Raw genomic sequence first — 16,675 nt, 5'->3', positions numbered from 1 at the left:
ATTATACTCTAAACTCAACCAGTATCAGTTAGGGTAAATCAGTAGCAAATATCTTTTTTTCTTTTTTTTTTTGAGACAGAGTCTCACCCTGTCGCCCAGGTTGGAGTGCAGTGGCATGATCTCGGCTCGCTGCAACCACCACCTCCCGGGTTCAAGCAATTCTCCTGCCTCAGCCTCCTGAGTAGCTGGGATTACAGGCATAAGCCACCACACCCAGCTAATTTTTGAATTTTTAGTAGAGACAGGGTTTCACCATGTTGGCCAGGCTGGTCTCAAACTCCTGACCTCAAGTGATCCACCCATCTCGGCCTCCCAAAGTGTTGGCACTACAGGTGTGAGCCACCGCGCCCGGCTCCTTACCTTTTTAAAGAGGGAATGAAAACTAAAACAAAGGGCACCAGATTGAGTTAATTCTTCATGTTGAAACATGAATAAAGTGAACTAAAAACGTACCAGTATCCAGTAAATGTGTCCAATGTAGAGACCAAACTAGGTGATTCAAGCTCTAGATGGGTCTTCTAGTTTCACAATTATATATGAACTAATTAACAAAAAAAACCACTTTTTTTCTTCTTCTTTTTTTGCTACACAGTCCTAAATCTTAGAAATCCTCAGTGGCCATGCTCATTACCCCAGCACTTTGGGAGGCCAAGGAGAGAGAATCGCATGAGACCAGGAGTTTGATACCAGCCCGGGCAACAGAGCAAGACCCCATCTCTACAAAAAAATAAAATAAATTAGCGAGGTGGTATGCACCAGTAGTACCAGCTATTCAGGAGGCTGAAGTGGGATGACTGAACCCAAGAGTTTGAGGCTACAGTGAGATATGATTGTACCACTGCCCTCCAGCCTAGGTGACAGAGAAAGACCCTGTCTCTTAAAAAACAAACAAAAAAATCGTCAGAGATCATTTTTGAAACAAGCTTCAATGCAATGTACAATGAAATAACTTTCCTTGGTCCTTAAATTACTCAAAATAGGTAATTTCTAAATATCAACAAAATACTTTCAAGTTTCTATATCTAGCAACATCTCATTCTATGAACTAGACCAGCTCTGGCAATGAAGACACCATAGGAAATATTATTTATAGTAAACTTTATTTTCATTGATATTTCACTTAACATAATTTCAGTCAGTCTGTGGTCTAAGATGAGCAAAAAAAAAGATATTCTAAATCTCTCAAGAGATTTTTTTTCACACTGTTCCTCTGAGCAGGGAATGGGGTTTCAGGGTTCTCAATGTCAACACCTAACATTTTACCCTTGAGATTTACCTATAGATACAGAAAGAAGAGATAAAATCAATATACAAGAATCGATCTCTATGAGGGTCTCAATAAGCTCATGTTATATGCTCGCCACCTCTGTAGGGTTATAATGGTAACAACTGATTTTCCACCCCTCCGCCAAATTTGGTGTCTTTTTTTTTTTTAGGCAAAATGTCAGATGCAAAAATGCTGCACTTATTTCTCTTAATACATTGAAAATAGTGGAAGATGCAGATTTTTAATCCTTCATGAGTCCAAGCTGGAACATGACTTCTGCTAATCAGATGTCATCAACATACGAACTCCAACTTTGGCGGCCATCAGCAAACTGTTTAAAACAAGTAAGATAGAAGACGTCAGGTAAAAGACAGAACAGGCAACTATGTTTTTAAGGAACTAAACTCTGCAGGTTCCTCACAACTGTGTGGGGGAGGAGGTACTAAGGCAAGAGTGGTCAGAGGTAAAATTTCCATCCCTGGCGGAACCAGAGAAAAAGCAAGCCAAGGGACAGTTTCACGGAGGTCTTAAAATAGCACACATGAGCTAGATCCTAATCCAACTGCCAATAATTTGAAGAGATGAAGAAATAGAGGCAAGAGAAAGCAAGGCCTCCCCACTATCACAGATCTGATTTATGGTAGACTCCAGCCTCTCAGTTTACTGTTCTAGACCTTGCTCCATACTGACTCTTTTACTTCAGGTATAAAATATTATACTGGCAGCATCACGACTATGATCAGAGTAGAGTATGTAATCTTTCTTGAAAACAGGTTTTTTAAAATTCCCCTGCCTTCAGGATGTCTTTATCATACTTAACAAGTGAACCTTTTTTTTTTTTTTTTTTTTTTTTGAGACACTCTCACTCATTGTTGCCCAGGCTGCAGTGCAGCGGCACGATTTCAACTTACTGCAACCTCCGCCTCCCCAGTTCAAGCGAGTCTCCTGCCTCGACCTCCCAAGTAGCTGGGATTACAGGCGTGCACCACCGCACCCACCTAATTTTTGTATTTTTCATAGAGAGGAGTTTCACCATGTTGGCCAGGCTGGTCTCTAACTCCTGACCTCAAGGGATATGCCCGCCATGGCATCCCACTGTGCTTGGATTATAGGTGTGAGCCACCATGCCTGGCCTACAACTAAATTTTTTAAAAACCACAATTTGGTTTAGGTATTATAATCAAAATTAGAAAATAGGATTCAATCAAAATTTCCTTTCAGCAAAATTTTCTATAAAAGACACCTACACATCTAAGAAATATGGGACCCCCACACATCCTCCGCAAGTCACACAAAAGGCTGCAGTCATAGCTTTGCACTAAAACTTCTGCCACCATATAGGAAGGAGCTAGGACCAGAGAACAAAGCCATCTCCACAGTGAATGGATATACTCATGTCATTTGACGTTAAATCAATTATTGTTTTTGAAGCATCTCCTATTAGTGTATAAATCAAACGTCAGTTGATGCATAGCATCAGATATTCTGAAACAAGTAAGGTTTTAAATGCATGAAGTATTCTAGGCAATAAACTGAACTCTACATGGTAAAGAAGAGTAATAGAATGAAAGTACCTGGCACCTGCAATTAAACCTACAGGCATGAATTTTCCATAGTAGTAGGATCTCATTCCCATAACACCAACAAAAGTAACAGATGTAGCGGCTGAAAAAGATATAAAGAAGGGTCAAAACTCATTAGTCTTCTACGCAGGGGAATCAGAAGTAGAACAAGCCCCACCAATCTCTCAAGGCTCACGCCTCATCCTATGCTTATTCCTCCTTCCCCAAGTAGGGGAGATTACTAGCTGCCCACATCCTATGGGTCCAAATACCAATACTGGCCAAATAGGGCCCTTCACAGCCTGGGTCCTGCCTGCCCTTCCAGCCTCATCTCTTACCACTTGTCTTCTGCAAAACCCACACTTTAGCCATCAATGTGTTAGTTTTCTCCAAAATGCTGTTGTTTCTCACGCCCTGCAGACGCTATTGCCCTGCAGACGCTATTTCCTCTACCCTGCACGCAATTCCCACTGGGTATCTGTCAAAGCACCTAGTACATGTCAAGCGCTGTGCTAGGAGCTGGGGAATACAAAGGTAATCGTAACTGTCTTTGCCCTTTTACAGTGCTTCAGGTCTGATGGGACAGACTTAAACAATCACACAAAGAAAAACAAGGTACAATGTGTGCTTCAGGTATAATTGATGCTACACAAAAAAGCTCAACAGGGGGATCAACCTATTCAGGGAGATCATGCAAGGCTTTTAGCCAAGGAAGTGAAGACTGACTGAGATCTGAAATTACAGCAGGCGTTAATAAGCTGAAGGATGGGAATGCCCTTTCCAGGCAGAGGGGACAGTATATGCAGAGGCCCTGTGGTGACAGGGAACATGGCACATTCACCCAAAAAGGGCAGCGTGGCACAGAAGTCAAGATGCAGTTTGTGAGTAAGAGGCGCCTGACCACATAGAGCCTTGAAGGCCATACTAAGGATTGGGTTTTTATCATAAGAGCAATGAGAAGCTATTAAAGGATACTAAGCAGATGGATGCATGAACAGAGCTGCATTATTATTATCATTTTTTGAGACAGAGTCTCACTCTGCAACACACGCTGGAGTGCAGTGGCATGATCTCAGCTCACTACAACCTCTACCTCCCGGGTTCAAGCAATGCTGAAGCCTTTTTTAATTTTAGTGGAGACAGGATTTCACCATGTTGCCCAGGGTGGTCTCGAACTTCTGAGCTCAGCAATCCGCCTGCCTTGGCCTCCCAAAGTGCTAGGACTACAGGCAGGAGCCACCGCAACCGGCCCAGAGTTGCATTTTGAAAGCGTAATTCTAGCTATACTATAGAGAACAAACTTCAGGGAAACTAGAGGGTACATGGGGATACCAGCTAAGGAACGTCCTTGGGAATGCAGCTAAGAAAGAGGGGATAACTGGGACTAGGACGATGGCTGTGCAGATGAAAAAGAGGACAACTCAGGATAAGGGCTAGAGGTAGTGTCGACAAGACCTGCTGATGAATTAGTCAGAAAGGGGGTGGTGGAAAGGAAAGAGAGCAATCAAGAACCGAATGGATGGAGAACAGAAGACAGGGGGAGTGTGTGGCCATGAGGTTAGGTCCGGGCAGATTCCTGGAGACATCTGAAGGAAAGTGGGCAGATGAATACATGAGAGTCCAGCCTGGAGGAGAGAGAAATTTGTGTCATTTGTGTATCAGTGGAAATTAAAGGCATAGGCTTCAATGAAACTGTCAAGTGAGTAGATAAAAAGAGCCTGAAGAACTTCATTATCTAGTGGCCAAAAAGGAAAATGGGTTGCCAAAAGAGAATGAGAGGATAAAAAGGGAAACCAGGAGAATGGAAAATGATTGGTCAACCGTGCTGAGAACTGCTAAATGGCCAAGTCAAATGAGGACTGAAAAATGTACATTGGATTTTGTACACACACAGGTCACTGGCAGCCTCAGGGAGAGCTATTCCACAAACACAGGGACAGAAACAGAGACTGAAATGGGCTGATCATGTGTGATGGGAGAGGAAGCATAAATGATCTTTATTTTTTGAAACGGAGTTTCGCTCTTGTTGCCCAGGCTGGAGTGCAGTGGCGTCATCTCGGCTCACTGCAACCTCCACTTCCCGGGTTCAAGCGATTCTCCTGCCTCAGCCTCCTGAGTAGCTGGGATTACAGGTGACAGCCACCAAGCCCGGCTAATTTTGTATTTTTAGTAGAGACGTGGCTTTCTCCAAGTTGGTCAGACTGGTCTCCAACTTCCGACCTCAGGTGAGCCGCCTGCCTCGGTCTCCCAAAGTGCTGGGATTATAGGCATGAGCCACCGCGCCCAGCTGCATAAATGATCTTTAAGAAGTTTGTGGTCTACCACCATACCACCCTGAATGTGCTCGATCTTGTCTGATCCCAGAAGCTAAGCAGGGTCGGTCCGGTCCTGCATGGTACTTGGATGGGAGACTACCACCCCACCTTCGGGGAAACACCAGGTGCTGTAGGCTTTTGGCCTCCCACTCCCTCCCTCTTTCCCTCTTGGCTGGGCGTGCTGCCTCATGGCTGTAATCCCAGCACTTCGGGAGTCCGAGGTCGGCAGATCACCTGAGGTCAGGCGTTCCAAACCAGCCCAGACAACATGGCAAAACCCCTGCACCTGCTAAAAATGCAAACGTTAGCCTGACATGGTGGGAGACACCTGTAATCCCAGCTACCTAGAAGGCTGAGGCAGGAGAATCACTTGAATCCAAGAGGCGGAGGTTGCAGTGAGCCAAGACCGCACCACTGCACTCTAGCCTGGATGACACAGTGAGACTCCGTCTCAAAAAAAAAAAAAAAAAAAAAAAGGTAGTTTATGAAGGGGAAGGAGACAAGACAAGCACATCTGAATATCAATGCGGGGATCCACCTAAAAGGAGGACTACAAATACAAGACAGGATCCTGGCCAGTGTAAAGGTCTGGAGAAGGTCAGGGAGAAGACACCCAAAGCCCAGAGGAAGACACTGGTGTTGGAGAGGAGGGAAACAGGACGAGGGGAGGCTTGGAGATTAAAGGCTCCAGGAGTCCCCACCTGATGGCTGCTGTTTTTTCTCTACAGTAGGCGTGAGGTCATTTGCTGAGTGGAGTAGGATCAGAGAAAAGGAAAATGCAGGCTCAAGTCATTCTGGAGCATGAGGGAGGGAGCTGTTAGGCAGAGCTGGGACCTGGACGCACCTCCTTCCCCAGCACACCCCATTAGCCATCACGGACCTCCCTTCCCAACCCCGGCTGTGTACAGATCACACGGCTTCTCCCTCCCACGTGGCACTCATTCTCACACGGGGTTTGTGGAGACGGCAAGGAACCCACACTCCTAGCAGTGTCTGACACATGGGTGGAGCTCCACAGAAATGTACTGAAAGCCACTCTGATGAGGACTCTTACGTCCTCCACACCACTCACTGTCCTCACTGTCCGTGCTGCTCACAGGGTACCTTTCCAGTCCTGCTTCTATGCTCATGTCTTACTTCCCCAGTGAAGTCAGTTGAAAGCTCCTTGAAAGCATGGTCTACGTCTTATATATTTAGTTAGCTGACTGCTAAAGAGGTGATTTTCAAATGGGAAAAACGTAACGCAGCTGCAAACCTAACCCAGATATGTGATATTTTAGTGATGCTGAGGCCAATGGTCTTCAGCAGAGAACCTCAATGGTTGACACATATTTGTCTTATACAAGTTTAATGCTGACTTTACTGGGTAAATATGGGTAATACAAGTTTGATGCTAATTCTACTGGGTAAACACTGAAAATAAGGCCCACAGAGGATGGATGACTTTCTGAGAGTCACACAATTCACGAGGTATGGAAATCTTTCCATATTATCTACATAAACGATAAACAGCAACCAGGACAATTCCCACCACCCTTCTCCTATTTTAAAACTTTGAGGACTTGGAGAAGCAATGAAACTGTCGTAAATTAAGTGGGAAGAACTCGCTCCATCCCACCAAACCAGGGTCTTTTGGAAAAGAATATTCCAGATACATGATTGCCCTAAGGAGACGCTGAAGCAGACATACCTAGGAAACCCCAAACGTTCCTTGGATCCTGATACAGCTGGTAAGCACCCAGGCCGGCTAGACTGCCGAAGAGCACCCCTGCAGCCAGGGACGGCACGCTGCCTAGAAGGAAGCAAACGCAGCTTGCATTGTAATGTCACTTATTTCACTAACGGAATCCACCAGACCTCCTGCCCTACAAAGGACAGCACAGAGAACTCTCAACACAGCTCATAGCCAAGGTGGACTCAAGCAGGAAGGCGTTAAGGAGAGTGTGCTATCTTCTCAGAGAAGTCAGGGTCTTCCCACCCCATTTTTCTCTCCTCTAATAGGCAGGGCACTTCCATCTAAGGAAAGGAAAGAAGGCCATCTTCCCTCCTTAGACGGAACTATGGCTAGGCCTTCTTTTGTAATGCCTAACCTTGTTTTTACTAACCCTGTTTTTAGACTCTCCCTTTCCTTTAATCACCTAGCCTTGTTTCCACCTGAATTGACTCTTCCTTAGCTAAGAGAGCCAGACAAACTCCATCTTGGCTCTTTCACTGGCAGCCCCGTCCTCAAGGACTTAACTTGTGCAAGCTGACTCCCAGCACATCCAAGAATGCAATTAACTGATAAGATACTGTGGCGAGCTATATCCGCAGTTCCCAGGAATTCGTCCGATTGATAACGCCCAAAGCCCCGCGTCTATCATCTTGTAATAGTCTTAAAGCCCCTGCACCTGGAACTGTTTACTTTCCTGTAACCATTTATCCTTTTAACTTTTTTGCCTACTTTACTTCAGTAAAATTGTTTTAACTAGAGCCCCCCCACCCCTTTCTAAACCAAAGTATAAAAGAAAATCTAGCCCCTTCTTCAAGGCCGAGAGAACTTTGAGTGTTAGCCGTCTCTTAGCCCCCAGCTAAATAAACAGACTCTTAATTCATCTCAAAGTGTGGCGTTTTCTCTAACTCGCTCAAGTACAACACTTTCTAATCAGGCCTGATCAACCATGAAGGACTGGAATTGTGTACAGGCAGGACCTCCAGCAAATCACAAAAGCAGAGGGAAATAGGGCCAGGCAGTTAAAAAAAAATAGAAGATCAGGAGAAGAAGAAGTCTGGTGCAGGGATTGGGGTGGGAATGCAGGCAAGGACTAGGGGGCAAAAACAAGCACAGCCACTGATACACCCCTGCCTGGCCTAATTAGGAAACTTCAAAATACCAGTCTGTGTAGGCCAGAGGTTGACTCCTACTTAAGCCCAGAGATGGCACTTGGGGGTCTTGGCTGATGAATGGCAGTCAATGATAATAACAAACTACAACCACCCCTGCCTACCTTTAGATAAAGAAGCAAAAATAAGTAATTCCACAAGAGGCCTGGCTCAGCTTCACCAGATAACCAAAAGGCAAGGGCAGGAGCTGCAAGACTGACAAGGAAGCCTGCACTCCAGCTTGGGGACCCACAGCAAACCTGACTCAAATGAGATTGCTTCTCAGGGACACGGGCACTCACATTTCACTGGAACAACGTGAAGATGTTAAGAGGCTAAGTAACAACAAAACCCTACCTGTTTTTACATAGCCAACGATCCCACCAGAAACAACCAGTGCTGTGTAGCCAAAGCCAAACCAATGCAAAGGCACTCTGAAAACACAAGAGAAGTCAGTGAGAAGTCAGTGCTAACCTGGCTTTAAAAACAAACCATATTGTCATAGGATGGGGCTAAAAGGTAATCATTCCCCACAGGTCCTATCTGCCCACAGGTACTATCACTGAAAATAAGGCCCACAGAGGTTGGATGACTTTCTGAGAGTCACACAACTCAGCAAAGCCAGAGCTGGGACTCAAACCCAAGTTTCTGGCCCACAGGTCCAGTGATCCTCCCATCCCCCACGCCATCCCAGGCAGTCTACTCTTACGGTTCTTTTCAGCTGAGGAAAGGAACTCTGGTTTCCAGAAGCTCCTGGCTACTCTCTAACCATTTACTGTCTACTCACAATGGGAAGAGGGGCTTCTCCATTCTTCTCTTCTCAGTCCAGAAAGGAGACTACCCCAGGCCTGCATCTGGGGAAAACAAGCCGGATCAGCGGTGGTTAAAAGCACAGCTCCCCAGCAGTCAGAAGGAAGTGTGTCCAACCTGCAGGCTATGCAACCTAAGTCTCAGTATCCTTCACTGTACCATGAGGATAACACTGGTACCAATTTCCTGGGGGTGTTGTGAGCATTCAATGGATGTCACATGTAAAGGTGCTTAGCACCTAGTAAACCCTGAACAGATGCCGACCATTGTCATAAAAACCTCAGTTCTAATCACATAGGCCCACGGGAAACTCAGCAAGATCCACTGACCAGCTCTATAATCAGGGAATGTGTTAGTCATTTCATTAAGCACTCACATTATCACTAAATCGGAAAGCAAATACTCCCGTGCCCTTAATCCAACTACTTTAATGTCTCTTTTGAGGGGAGGTAGGGGTGTTGCTTTTCTTCACTGATGCAACAGCCAATTTCAATACTCAATTTTTTTTTTAGAAACTTCTGCATCCAACTCACAGTTCTCGTTAGGAGGGCAGAAGGGGAGGGTAAAATACACGGAAACTCAAGTCAGAATCACATGTGACATTGCACCCTTGGAAAAACAGCTCCTGTTTTACAGAAAAGTATTCTGTATGCAGTGAGCCTAACAAGATGGAAAGCAATGCATACCCCGTTTATTCTCTTTAAAGAATTAGGCCAGGCAAAGGGGCTCACGCCTGTAATCCCAGTACTTTGGGAGGCCCAGGCAGGCACATTAACTGAGGTTAGGAGTTCGAGAACAGCTTGGTCAACATGGTGAAACCCATATTCTATTAAAACACACACACACACACACAAATCGGGCATGATGGCATGCACCTGTAATCCCAGCTACTTGGGAGGCTGAGGTGGGAGGATGGCTTGAGCCCAGGAGGCAGAGGCTGCAATAAGACATATTCAGGCCACTGCACTCCAGGCTGGGCGACACAGCGAGAACCCCTCCCCCACCCCCCCAAAAAAGAAAGAATTAATTTCCCATAAAACGGGAAAGGGCAGCGGGCTTGGGATCTTGCCCACAGTTCTTAACTCGAGGCGGCACTGAGTAAGGGAGGCTTTTAAAGAGCTGGAGCAACAAAACCACCAGGAAACGAGGCAACACTATGCTACAAGGGTAAGCCTTTGCCTCAGGAGCTCAAGGGCTCCGCGCATCCACAGCCTCTTTTAAGACAAGCAGAAAATACCCAAGGAGAAAATCACCGACCACACGGCATAAAGGCCCGCTGAATCGGGGGGACGAAAAGCAGACGGCCGTGAAACTCATAAATAATACCTAAAAGTTAAAAGTGGCAGAAAATAAAAACAATACTCCCCAGAGACCTGCACCGACCTGCCGAAGGCCCGCGGAGTCCACTACGGAGGTCAAGCCGCGGGACACAGCAGCCAGGTCTCGCCGGAAACGCGGTTGCGTGCGCGCTGCGCCCCGGGGGCGTGGCAGGGCGGGGAGAAAGGCGGGACGTCGTGGCGCGTGCGCAGTGTCCTTGGAGAGAGGTGAGCGGAGAATGGGGACGGTGGGGGCGGGGCTTGAGCCGCGGATTACCAGCACGCGCCCTGCATCCCGGGGGCGGGGAGTGGGGCGGGGCATCGCGGCGAGCGCCGTTGGCGGGGAACCGGGCGGGGAATCTCTGTGCTTCCTCAGTCCCCAGGCCCAGCACCTGCAGGGCCGACCAGCTCCAGTCCCACGTCCAATCCTGAGTGGCCAAAAGCCGGAAACCCGGAGTTGGAATTGGGTCTTGCACAAGCTGGACCACGTAAGCTGGGCCAGGCCAGAGGTGGAGGCCACCGCTGCGGGAGGAGGGCATCTGATGATTTTGAAGGACCCCATTAATAGAGGGTATAAACCAGGTGCGGGCCATCAGGGAGGATTGTCACTCTAGCCCGATCTTGTTTGTTTACACCAGGAAGGGCATGCCTTCCACCTGCAAGAAAATATGGCAGCTGCAGAATACTGTGGCTCAATGCCAAATATCCGTTTGTTTTAGGGAGTGAGGCTACTTGAGAAGCATCTTAAATGGGGAGAGAGAGCAAGTTAAATCTGATTTCCACGCAGCTCTGTGGATTCCGAATGTCCACAGTATGTTATCTCCATTCCCACTTACGAGCCGCTCCTCTTCTGTGTGTTTCCTGCACCACCATTCGCTCAGTTGCTCTACACTAAAATTTGCTGTCATCGTTGACTTCTCCCTCTCCTTCATCCCCTACAAGTATCAACATAGACAACTCCGATCAATATAATCATCAGTGAATAAAGCAAATTGCAGCGCATATTCTTAAAGACAAACTTTCCACTTGCAGCAGCACCTACCTTCCAGATAGCTAAATTAAAGCCCGTGTTTATCATAGCTGCTTCTAACCAGCCAAAGCTGATAATAACTAAGAACTTGCAGGAATTGCAGTATGCCAGACCTTCAATTTAATTGAAGACTTTCCTGAACAATTAATGAGACTTGTCTTAACCAGCAGGGAACGACTTTAGGGACGCATTCTTCCCTATGCAGGTGCAAGCCTCAAACGTTAATTAGGATCATCCACCATGATCCTCGAGCCCTTCCCCACCTTATACTTGAAGAGGCTGAACCTCAGAGAATTAAATTACCTACAGTCCTGGTCACTGGTAGAGCTATTATTTAAAGTAAGATCTAATGTCAAAGCCTGCGTCCTTAATTCTACCATATGCTGCTGCTTGCAGTGTCGTTCCTCAACCAGAACACATAGCTCTTCTGTGTAGGTAAAGTCCATCAAAACATGTCATAAAATAAAGAAATTGGTTTCTGCTCTATTTCAATTAGTACCAGAGTAAAACAATCAATGATTTGTGTTTGGGAATATTTCTAGTTGGCATTAACGTTGTTAGGAGATAGCTTAGCTCTTCACTGGGGACCCACTGAATTATTGGAACCCTGGAACACAAATGTGTCAAAAGGGTGTAATCAAAATTATATCAGGGAACGTTAAGTTTTTAGTCTTTGGTCACTGAGGCCTATCAGTAGGTTTGGGTGTTTTGTTTTGTTTTTCCCACAAAGAGGCTTTGAGTAAGAATTGTGTCTGGTAGACAAACACAGGTACACACACAGGTGTGTACTCACACAGCAAGAGCAGTAGAGATCATCTCCCACAAGAGCTCATGAAGAAAGGGAATTGAGCTTCAATGTAAGCATTAGTTTATCATTTTTGGAGCCTGAATGTGTTGACTTTACAAATTAAGAGGTCCCTGAACAAAAACGTCAAAACAAATCCCAAGTTGCAGTCTGCCCAGGTAATTCATGTCTATCAAGTGTCTACAATACCAATTTCTACATCTTTGGGAGTATATTATAGGTTTGTTTGAAGAGCAAGGTCAATAACTCTTTCCCCAAGAAATAAATGAAATCATAAAAAAAACGCCTATTTTCTTAACCTAACCTATCTGCCATCTACTTCTAGATCATATTTATTGGAGCCATAAAAATATTAGCAGAAGCATATGCAGTTCTTATTATCTGCCAGTGTTGGAAGCGCTTTACATATGTTAACTAACTTACACTTCATACCAACTCTGTGCAGTGAGGACTATGATTATCTCCTGCTTTTACACATGCAAGAAATTGAGGCACAGAGTACAAGGTCACACAGCAAATGGCAGAGCTGTCCTAACTCTGCATTTGTTTCTTGCAGTGAAGAGTCTTTTTTCTGTCTCTTAGTCTGTTCTCAACACAGTGACCAGAGCACTTGTGTTAGAAGTCTGACTGTGCCATTTCTCTCCCCAAAACCCTCTGGTGGCACCCCTTTTCTCAGGCAGTGCTTTGCAAAGCCCCACACATCCACCTCCCTGACATCAGCATCTTCTCTTTCCCCCTCACTTGTGTTTCCTTCTTGCCCTCAGCTGCTTCATCTGCCTGGAACGCCTCCCCAGACAATCTCCTGGTTCACACCCTCTCCTCCTTTCTGTCTTTACGCAAATGTCACTTCTCAGACAGACCTTCCCTGATCACCTGATTTAAAACTTCAACTCATCTGCATTTCCCCCGACAGCGTCTTTCCTTCCATGACAATTCCCTGCTAACCTGCTCTGTAACTGGCTTAATTATCGTAGAGCCTACCTCCCCCTTTTTTGCATGTTCGTTTCATGGGAGTGATGATATTTATGCAGCATTTAGCACAGTGCCTGGCCCATAACCAGTACTCAGTAAATATGTGTTGAATGGACAAGTAGATGTGGAGTGAGAAATGAGAGGGGTGGTCGGCAGACAGGAGAACAAAGGCCACATGTACAGTTTGCCCTGGCTGTACCCTGGCTCTGGTTCTTCCTGCCTTGGCCTCAGCCAGATACACCTGTGTCCTTCTCATGTACTTACCCACACGCCCTCTGTTGAAGCTTAGGACATCCAGAGTTGCATTTGTTTCTTGCAGTGAAGAGTCTTTTAAAATCTGAAATAGGCTGTGAGTGGTGGCTCACGCCTGTAATCCCATCACTTTGGGAGGCTGAGGCACATGGATCACCTGAGGTCAGGAGTTCGAGACTAGCCTGGCCAACATGGTGAAACGCTGTCTCTACTAACAATACAAAAAAAAAAAAAAAATAGCCGGGTGTGGTGGTGCGTGCCTGTAATCCCAGCTACTCAGGAGGCTGAGATGGAAGAATCGCTTGAACCTAGGAGGCAGAGGTTGTAGTAAGCCGAGATCACTCCATTGCACTCCAGCCTGGGTGACAGAGGGAGACTCCATTTCCAAAAAAAAAAAAGAAAAATTGAGTTGACATCATGTGCCCTGTGTCATTCAAAAACTCAACATTTCACTAATCAGTCAAGCTGCCCATGACTGCCCCAGGCCATTGCATTCAATATGTTAATTTATTTACCAAAGCTGTGTCTTTCAGAAGGGTTGTGTTTTTCCTTTCAGCCCTCAGAATCTAGGATAGCACCTGGCACACATGGTGAGCACTCACTACATGGCTGTCGGATAAACAATGGAGCAAGGAAGGTGGAGATGGATGCTTACATATGGGGAACTGTATCAGGAAGGAGTGTATGTGTGATTAAAACCTGTTCTACATAAATAGAAAAGTTGATCATTCAACACATGGACGGCTAAGACTATATGCAGACTATCCATTCTCAGGAGGAAAAGGGAAGCAATCTACCTGACCTCCCCAGATGGATTCCGTATTTTGATATGAATTGTTTTCATGTGGGAAATGCGATGGCCTCCGGGTATACTACCTCTCAGAGATCAGTGAGCAGAAAAGCTCACAGATCAAATTAAAATGCTTGAATCTCTTAGTTTATTTAAATCAATTTAAAGAGACAGTGAAAAGCAAGAGGAAAGAGGTGGAATAAGTAAACGCTGTTAAGAGATGGTGCAAATCTGGTGGAAGACGCCTGCTACCTAAAGCCTACCTCATACAATGTTCAGGGGCCACCATCCCCCACCTGCCCCAACCTCCACTCCTCTCTGTGATATTGACTTTCCTGTGGATGGTGGTGCTGAAGACGAGAGGTTTGAGCAAGGAGACTCAAAGAGGCAAGGTGCCCCACGCCAATGACACAAACTTGCTCTGTCCGAGATGCAGGTACAAGCAAGCCTGGCAAAGAGCTGAGCTTTGCCTATTGGCCTGTGGAGCAACCACGGGTTTTACTGTGTTTCTTGGACAGAGGACACTTGGGGACAGAAGTGAATAGCATGACTATTTCATGCTTATGTATATTTTATGCACTGTATTTAGTGCCTCTTGGACATTTAATGTATCAAATATTTCATGCTCAGGTGTCTCATGTATGCTTGGTAGCTAGGAATGTTAGGTATCCTGGACTTTCTATTCCTTTCTGTGTCTAACACATGTTCTACTTACTACTTATCTTAACACATCTAATAAAATCTGCCTGTTTTAAAAACTAAGATTTATCTATACTTAACTTGTACTAAAAGCTTTCCCCTGTATTTCACAAACATATTAATCTTCCTTAAAAGTACTGAATACTCCCAAAAACAAATGTATATTCCAACTTTTTATTTTCAAATGCCACATTAAAAAAACACCCTCTGGCAGGGCGCAGTGGCTCATGTCTGTAATCCCAATATTTTGGGAGGCCAAGGCAAGCAGATCACTTGAGGTCAGGAGTTCAAAACCAGCCTGACCAACATGATGAAACCCAGTCTCTACAAAAAAAATAAGATTAGCTGGGTGTGGTGGTGGATGCCTGTAGTCACAGCTACTCAGGAGGCTGAGGCAGGAGGATTGCTTGAGCCCAGGAGTTCAAAGTTGCAGGAAGCTATAATCATGCCACTGCAAAAGGTGACAGAGACCCCGTGTCTTAAAATAGACTTAAGCCAGTTTAAGCCTTTCAGTTAAATGTCCCGTGAAGAATTCTGTTTTGAGACTGAGTGGTGCTCTGTCACCCACGCTGGAGTGCAGTGGCGCGATCTTAGCTCTCGGAAATCTCTGCCTCCCGGGTTAAGCGATTCTCCTGCTTCAGCCTCCCAAGTAGCTGGGATTACAGGCACATGCCACCATGCCCTACTAATTTTCTTATTTTTAGTAGAGACAGGTGTTTCAGCATATTGCCCAGGCTGTTCTCAAACTCCTGACTTCGTGATCCACCTACCTCAGCCTTCCAAAGTACTGGGATTACAGGCGTTAAGCCACAGCTCCCGGCCCCCACCAAGAATTTTAAACAGCCGATACGAATGTGTCCAAATATTGGTTTCTTCTGGTGGATTCTTGGTCTCGCTGACTTCAGGAATGAAGCCACGGACCCTCACGGTGTTTACAGTTCTTAAAAATAGTGTGTCCACAGTCTGTTCCTTCAGCTGTTTGGATGTGTCTGGAGTTTCTTCTTTCCACTGGGTTCAGTGATCTGCACAGGCCTCAGGAGTGAAGCCACAGACCTTCGCCGTTGACTGTTAACAGCTCTTAAAGGTGGTGCATCCAGAGCTGTTCATTCCTCCCCTGTGGGTTCATGGTCCCGCTGGCTTCAGAAGTGAGGCTGCAGACTTTCGCAGTCAGTGTTATATAGCTCATAAAGGCGGAACATCCACAGTTGTTCATTCCTCCCTGTGGGCTCGTGGTCTTGCTGGCTTCAGGAGTGAAGCTGCAAACCTTTGCAATGAGTGTTATAGCTCTTAAAGATGGCACCTCCAGAGTTGTTCGTTCCTCCCAATGGGCTTGTGGTTTATGCTACTGTCAGGAGTGAACCTGCAGACTTTTACAGTGTTACAGCTCATAAAGGCAGTGAGGACCCAAACAGTAACCAGCAGTAAGATTTATTGCAAAGTGCAAAAGAAGAAAACTGCAACAGTATGGAACAGGACTGACAGGAGAGTTGCCACTGCTGGCTCGGGTGGCCTGCTTTTAGCCCCTTATTTGGCCCCACCCACATCCTGCTGATTGGTCCATTTTACAGAGTGCTGATTGGTCCGTTTTACAGAGTGCTGATTGGTGCGTTTACAATCCTTTAGGTAGACACAAAAGTTCTCCAAGTCCCCACCTGATTAGCTAGACACAGAGTGCTGACTGGTGCGTTTGCAAACCTTTAGCTAAACACAGAGTGCTGATTAGTGCGTTTATAATCCTTTAGCTAGACGGAAAAGTTCTCCAAGTCCCCACCCAACCCAGAAGCCCAGCCGGCTTCACCTCTCAGGAATATCTGCATTATACTCAACCTTGCTGTAATATGCATTCCCTAGGAACTGACTAGAATTAAATAACATGGAAGCTTCATCAAGTCGCTTTTTTTTTTTTTTTTTTGAGACAGAGTCTCACTCTTGCCCAGGCTGGAGTGCAGTGGCATCATCTCGGCCCACTGCAACCTCTGCCTCCCGGGTTCAAGT

General features: G+C 45.9%; 1 protein-coding gene and 1 long non-coding RNA gene across 5 annotated transcripts in view; one reads left to right on the top strand and one right to left on the bottom strand.

Annotated features, from left to right (window-relative positions):
* The window catches only part of TMEM14B (transmembrane protein 14B), a 119,898-nt gene extending 109,532 nt beyond the window's left edge, over nucleotides 1-10,366 (bottom strand). For 2 of the 4 annotated variants that reach the window (XM_055391305.2, XM_055391306.2), the window contains exons 1-5: nucleotides 10,200-10,324; nucleotides 8,794-8,860; nucleotides 8,364-8,440; nucleotides 6,835-6,936; nucleotides 2,842-2,932 (exon numbers count right to left, since the gene is read on the bottom strand). In XM_055391305.2, coding sequence (XP_055247280.1) covers nucleotides 2,842-2,932; nucleotides 6,835-6,936; nucleotides 8,364-8,440; nucleotides 8,794-8,816 — 293 coding nt within the window. In that variant the 5' untranslated portion in view covers nucleotides 8,817-8,860; nucleotides 10,200-10,324. Of the gene's footprint in view, nucleotides 1-1,081; nucleotides 1,599-2,841; nucleotides 2,933-6,834; nucleotides 6,937-8,363; nucleotides 8,441-8,793; nucleotides 8,861-10,199 lie in introns of those variants that run through there. The other 2 variants (XM_004043266.5, XM_019029449.3) reach the window with 2 other exon arrangements.
* An 86-nt stretch (nucleotides 10,367-10,452) lies between these two features.
* Nucleotides 10,453-11,480, top strand: LOC101140496 (uncharacterized). The gene is made up of 2 exons (XR_002006449.3): nucleotides 10,453-10,620; nucleotides 10,852-11,480. It is a non-coding gene; the product is annotated as an uncharacterized lncRNA (long non-coding RNA).
* The last annotated feature ends 5,195 nt before the right edge of the window (nucleotides 11,481-16,675 follow it).

Source organism: Gorilla gorilla, chromosome 5 (genome assembly GCF_029281585.2).
Source record: "Gorilla gorilla gorilla isolate KB3781 chromosome 5, NHGRI_mGorGor1-v2.1_pri, whole genome shotgun sequence".
Taxonomy (NCBI): Eukaryota; Metazoa; Chordata; class Mammalia; order Primates; family Hominidae; genus Gorilla; species Gorilla gorilla.
The sequence above is the reverse complement of the archived record's forward strand: the minus strand, read 5'-3'. Positions and strand labels throughout refer to the sequence as shown.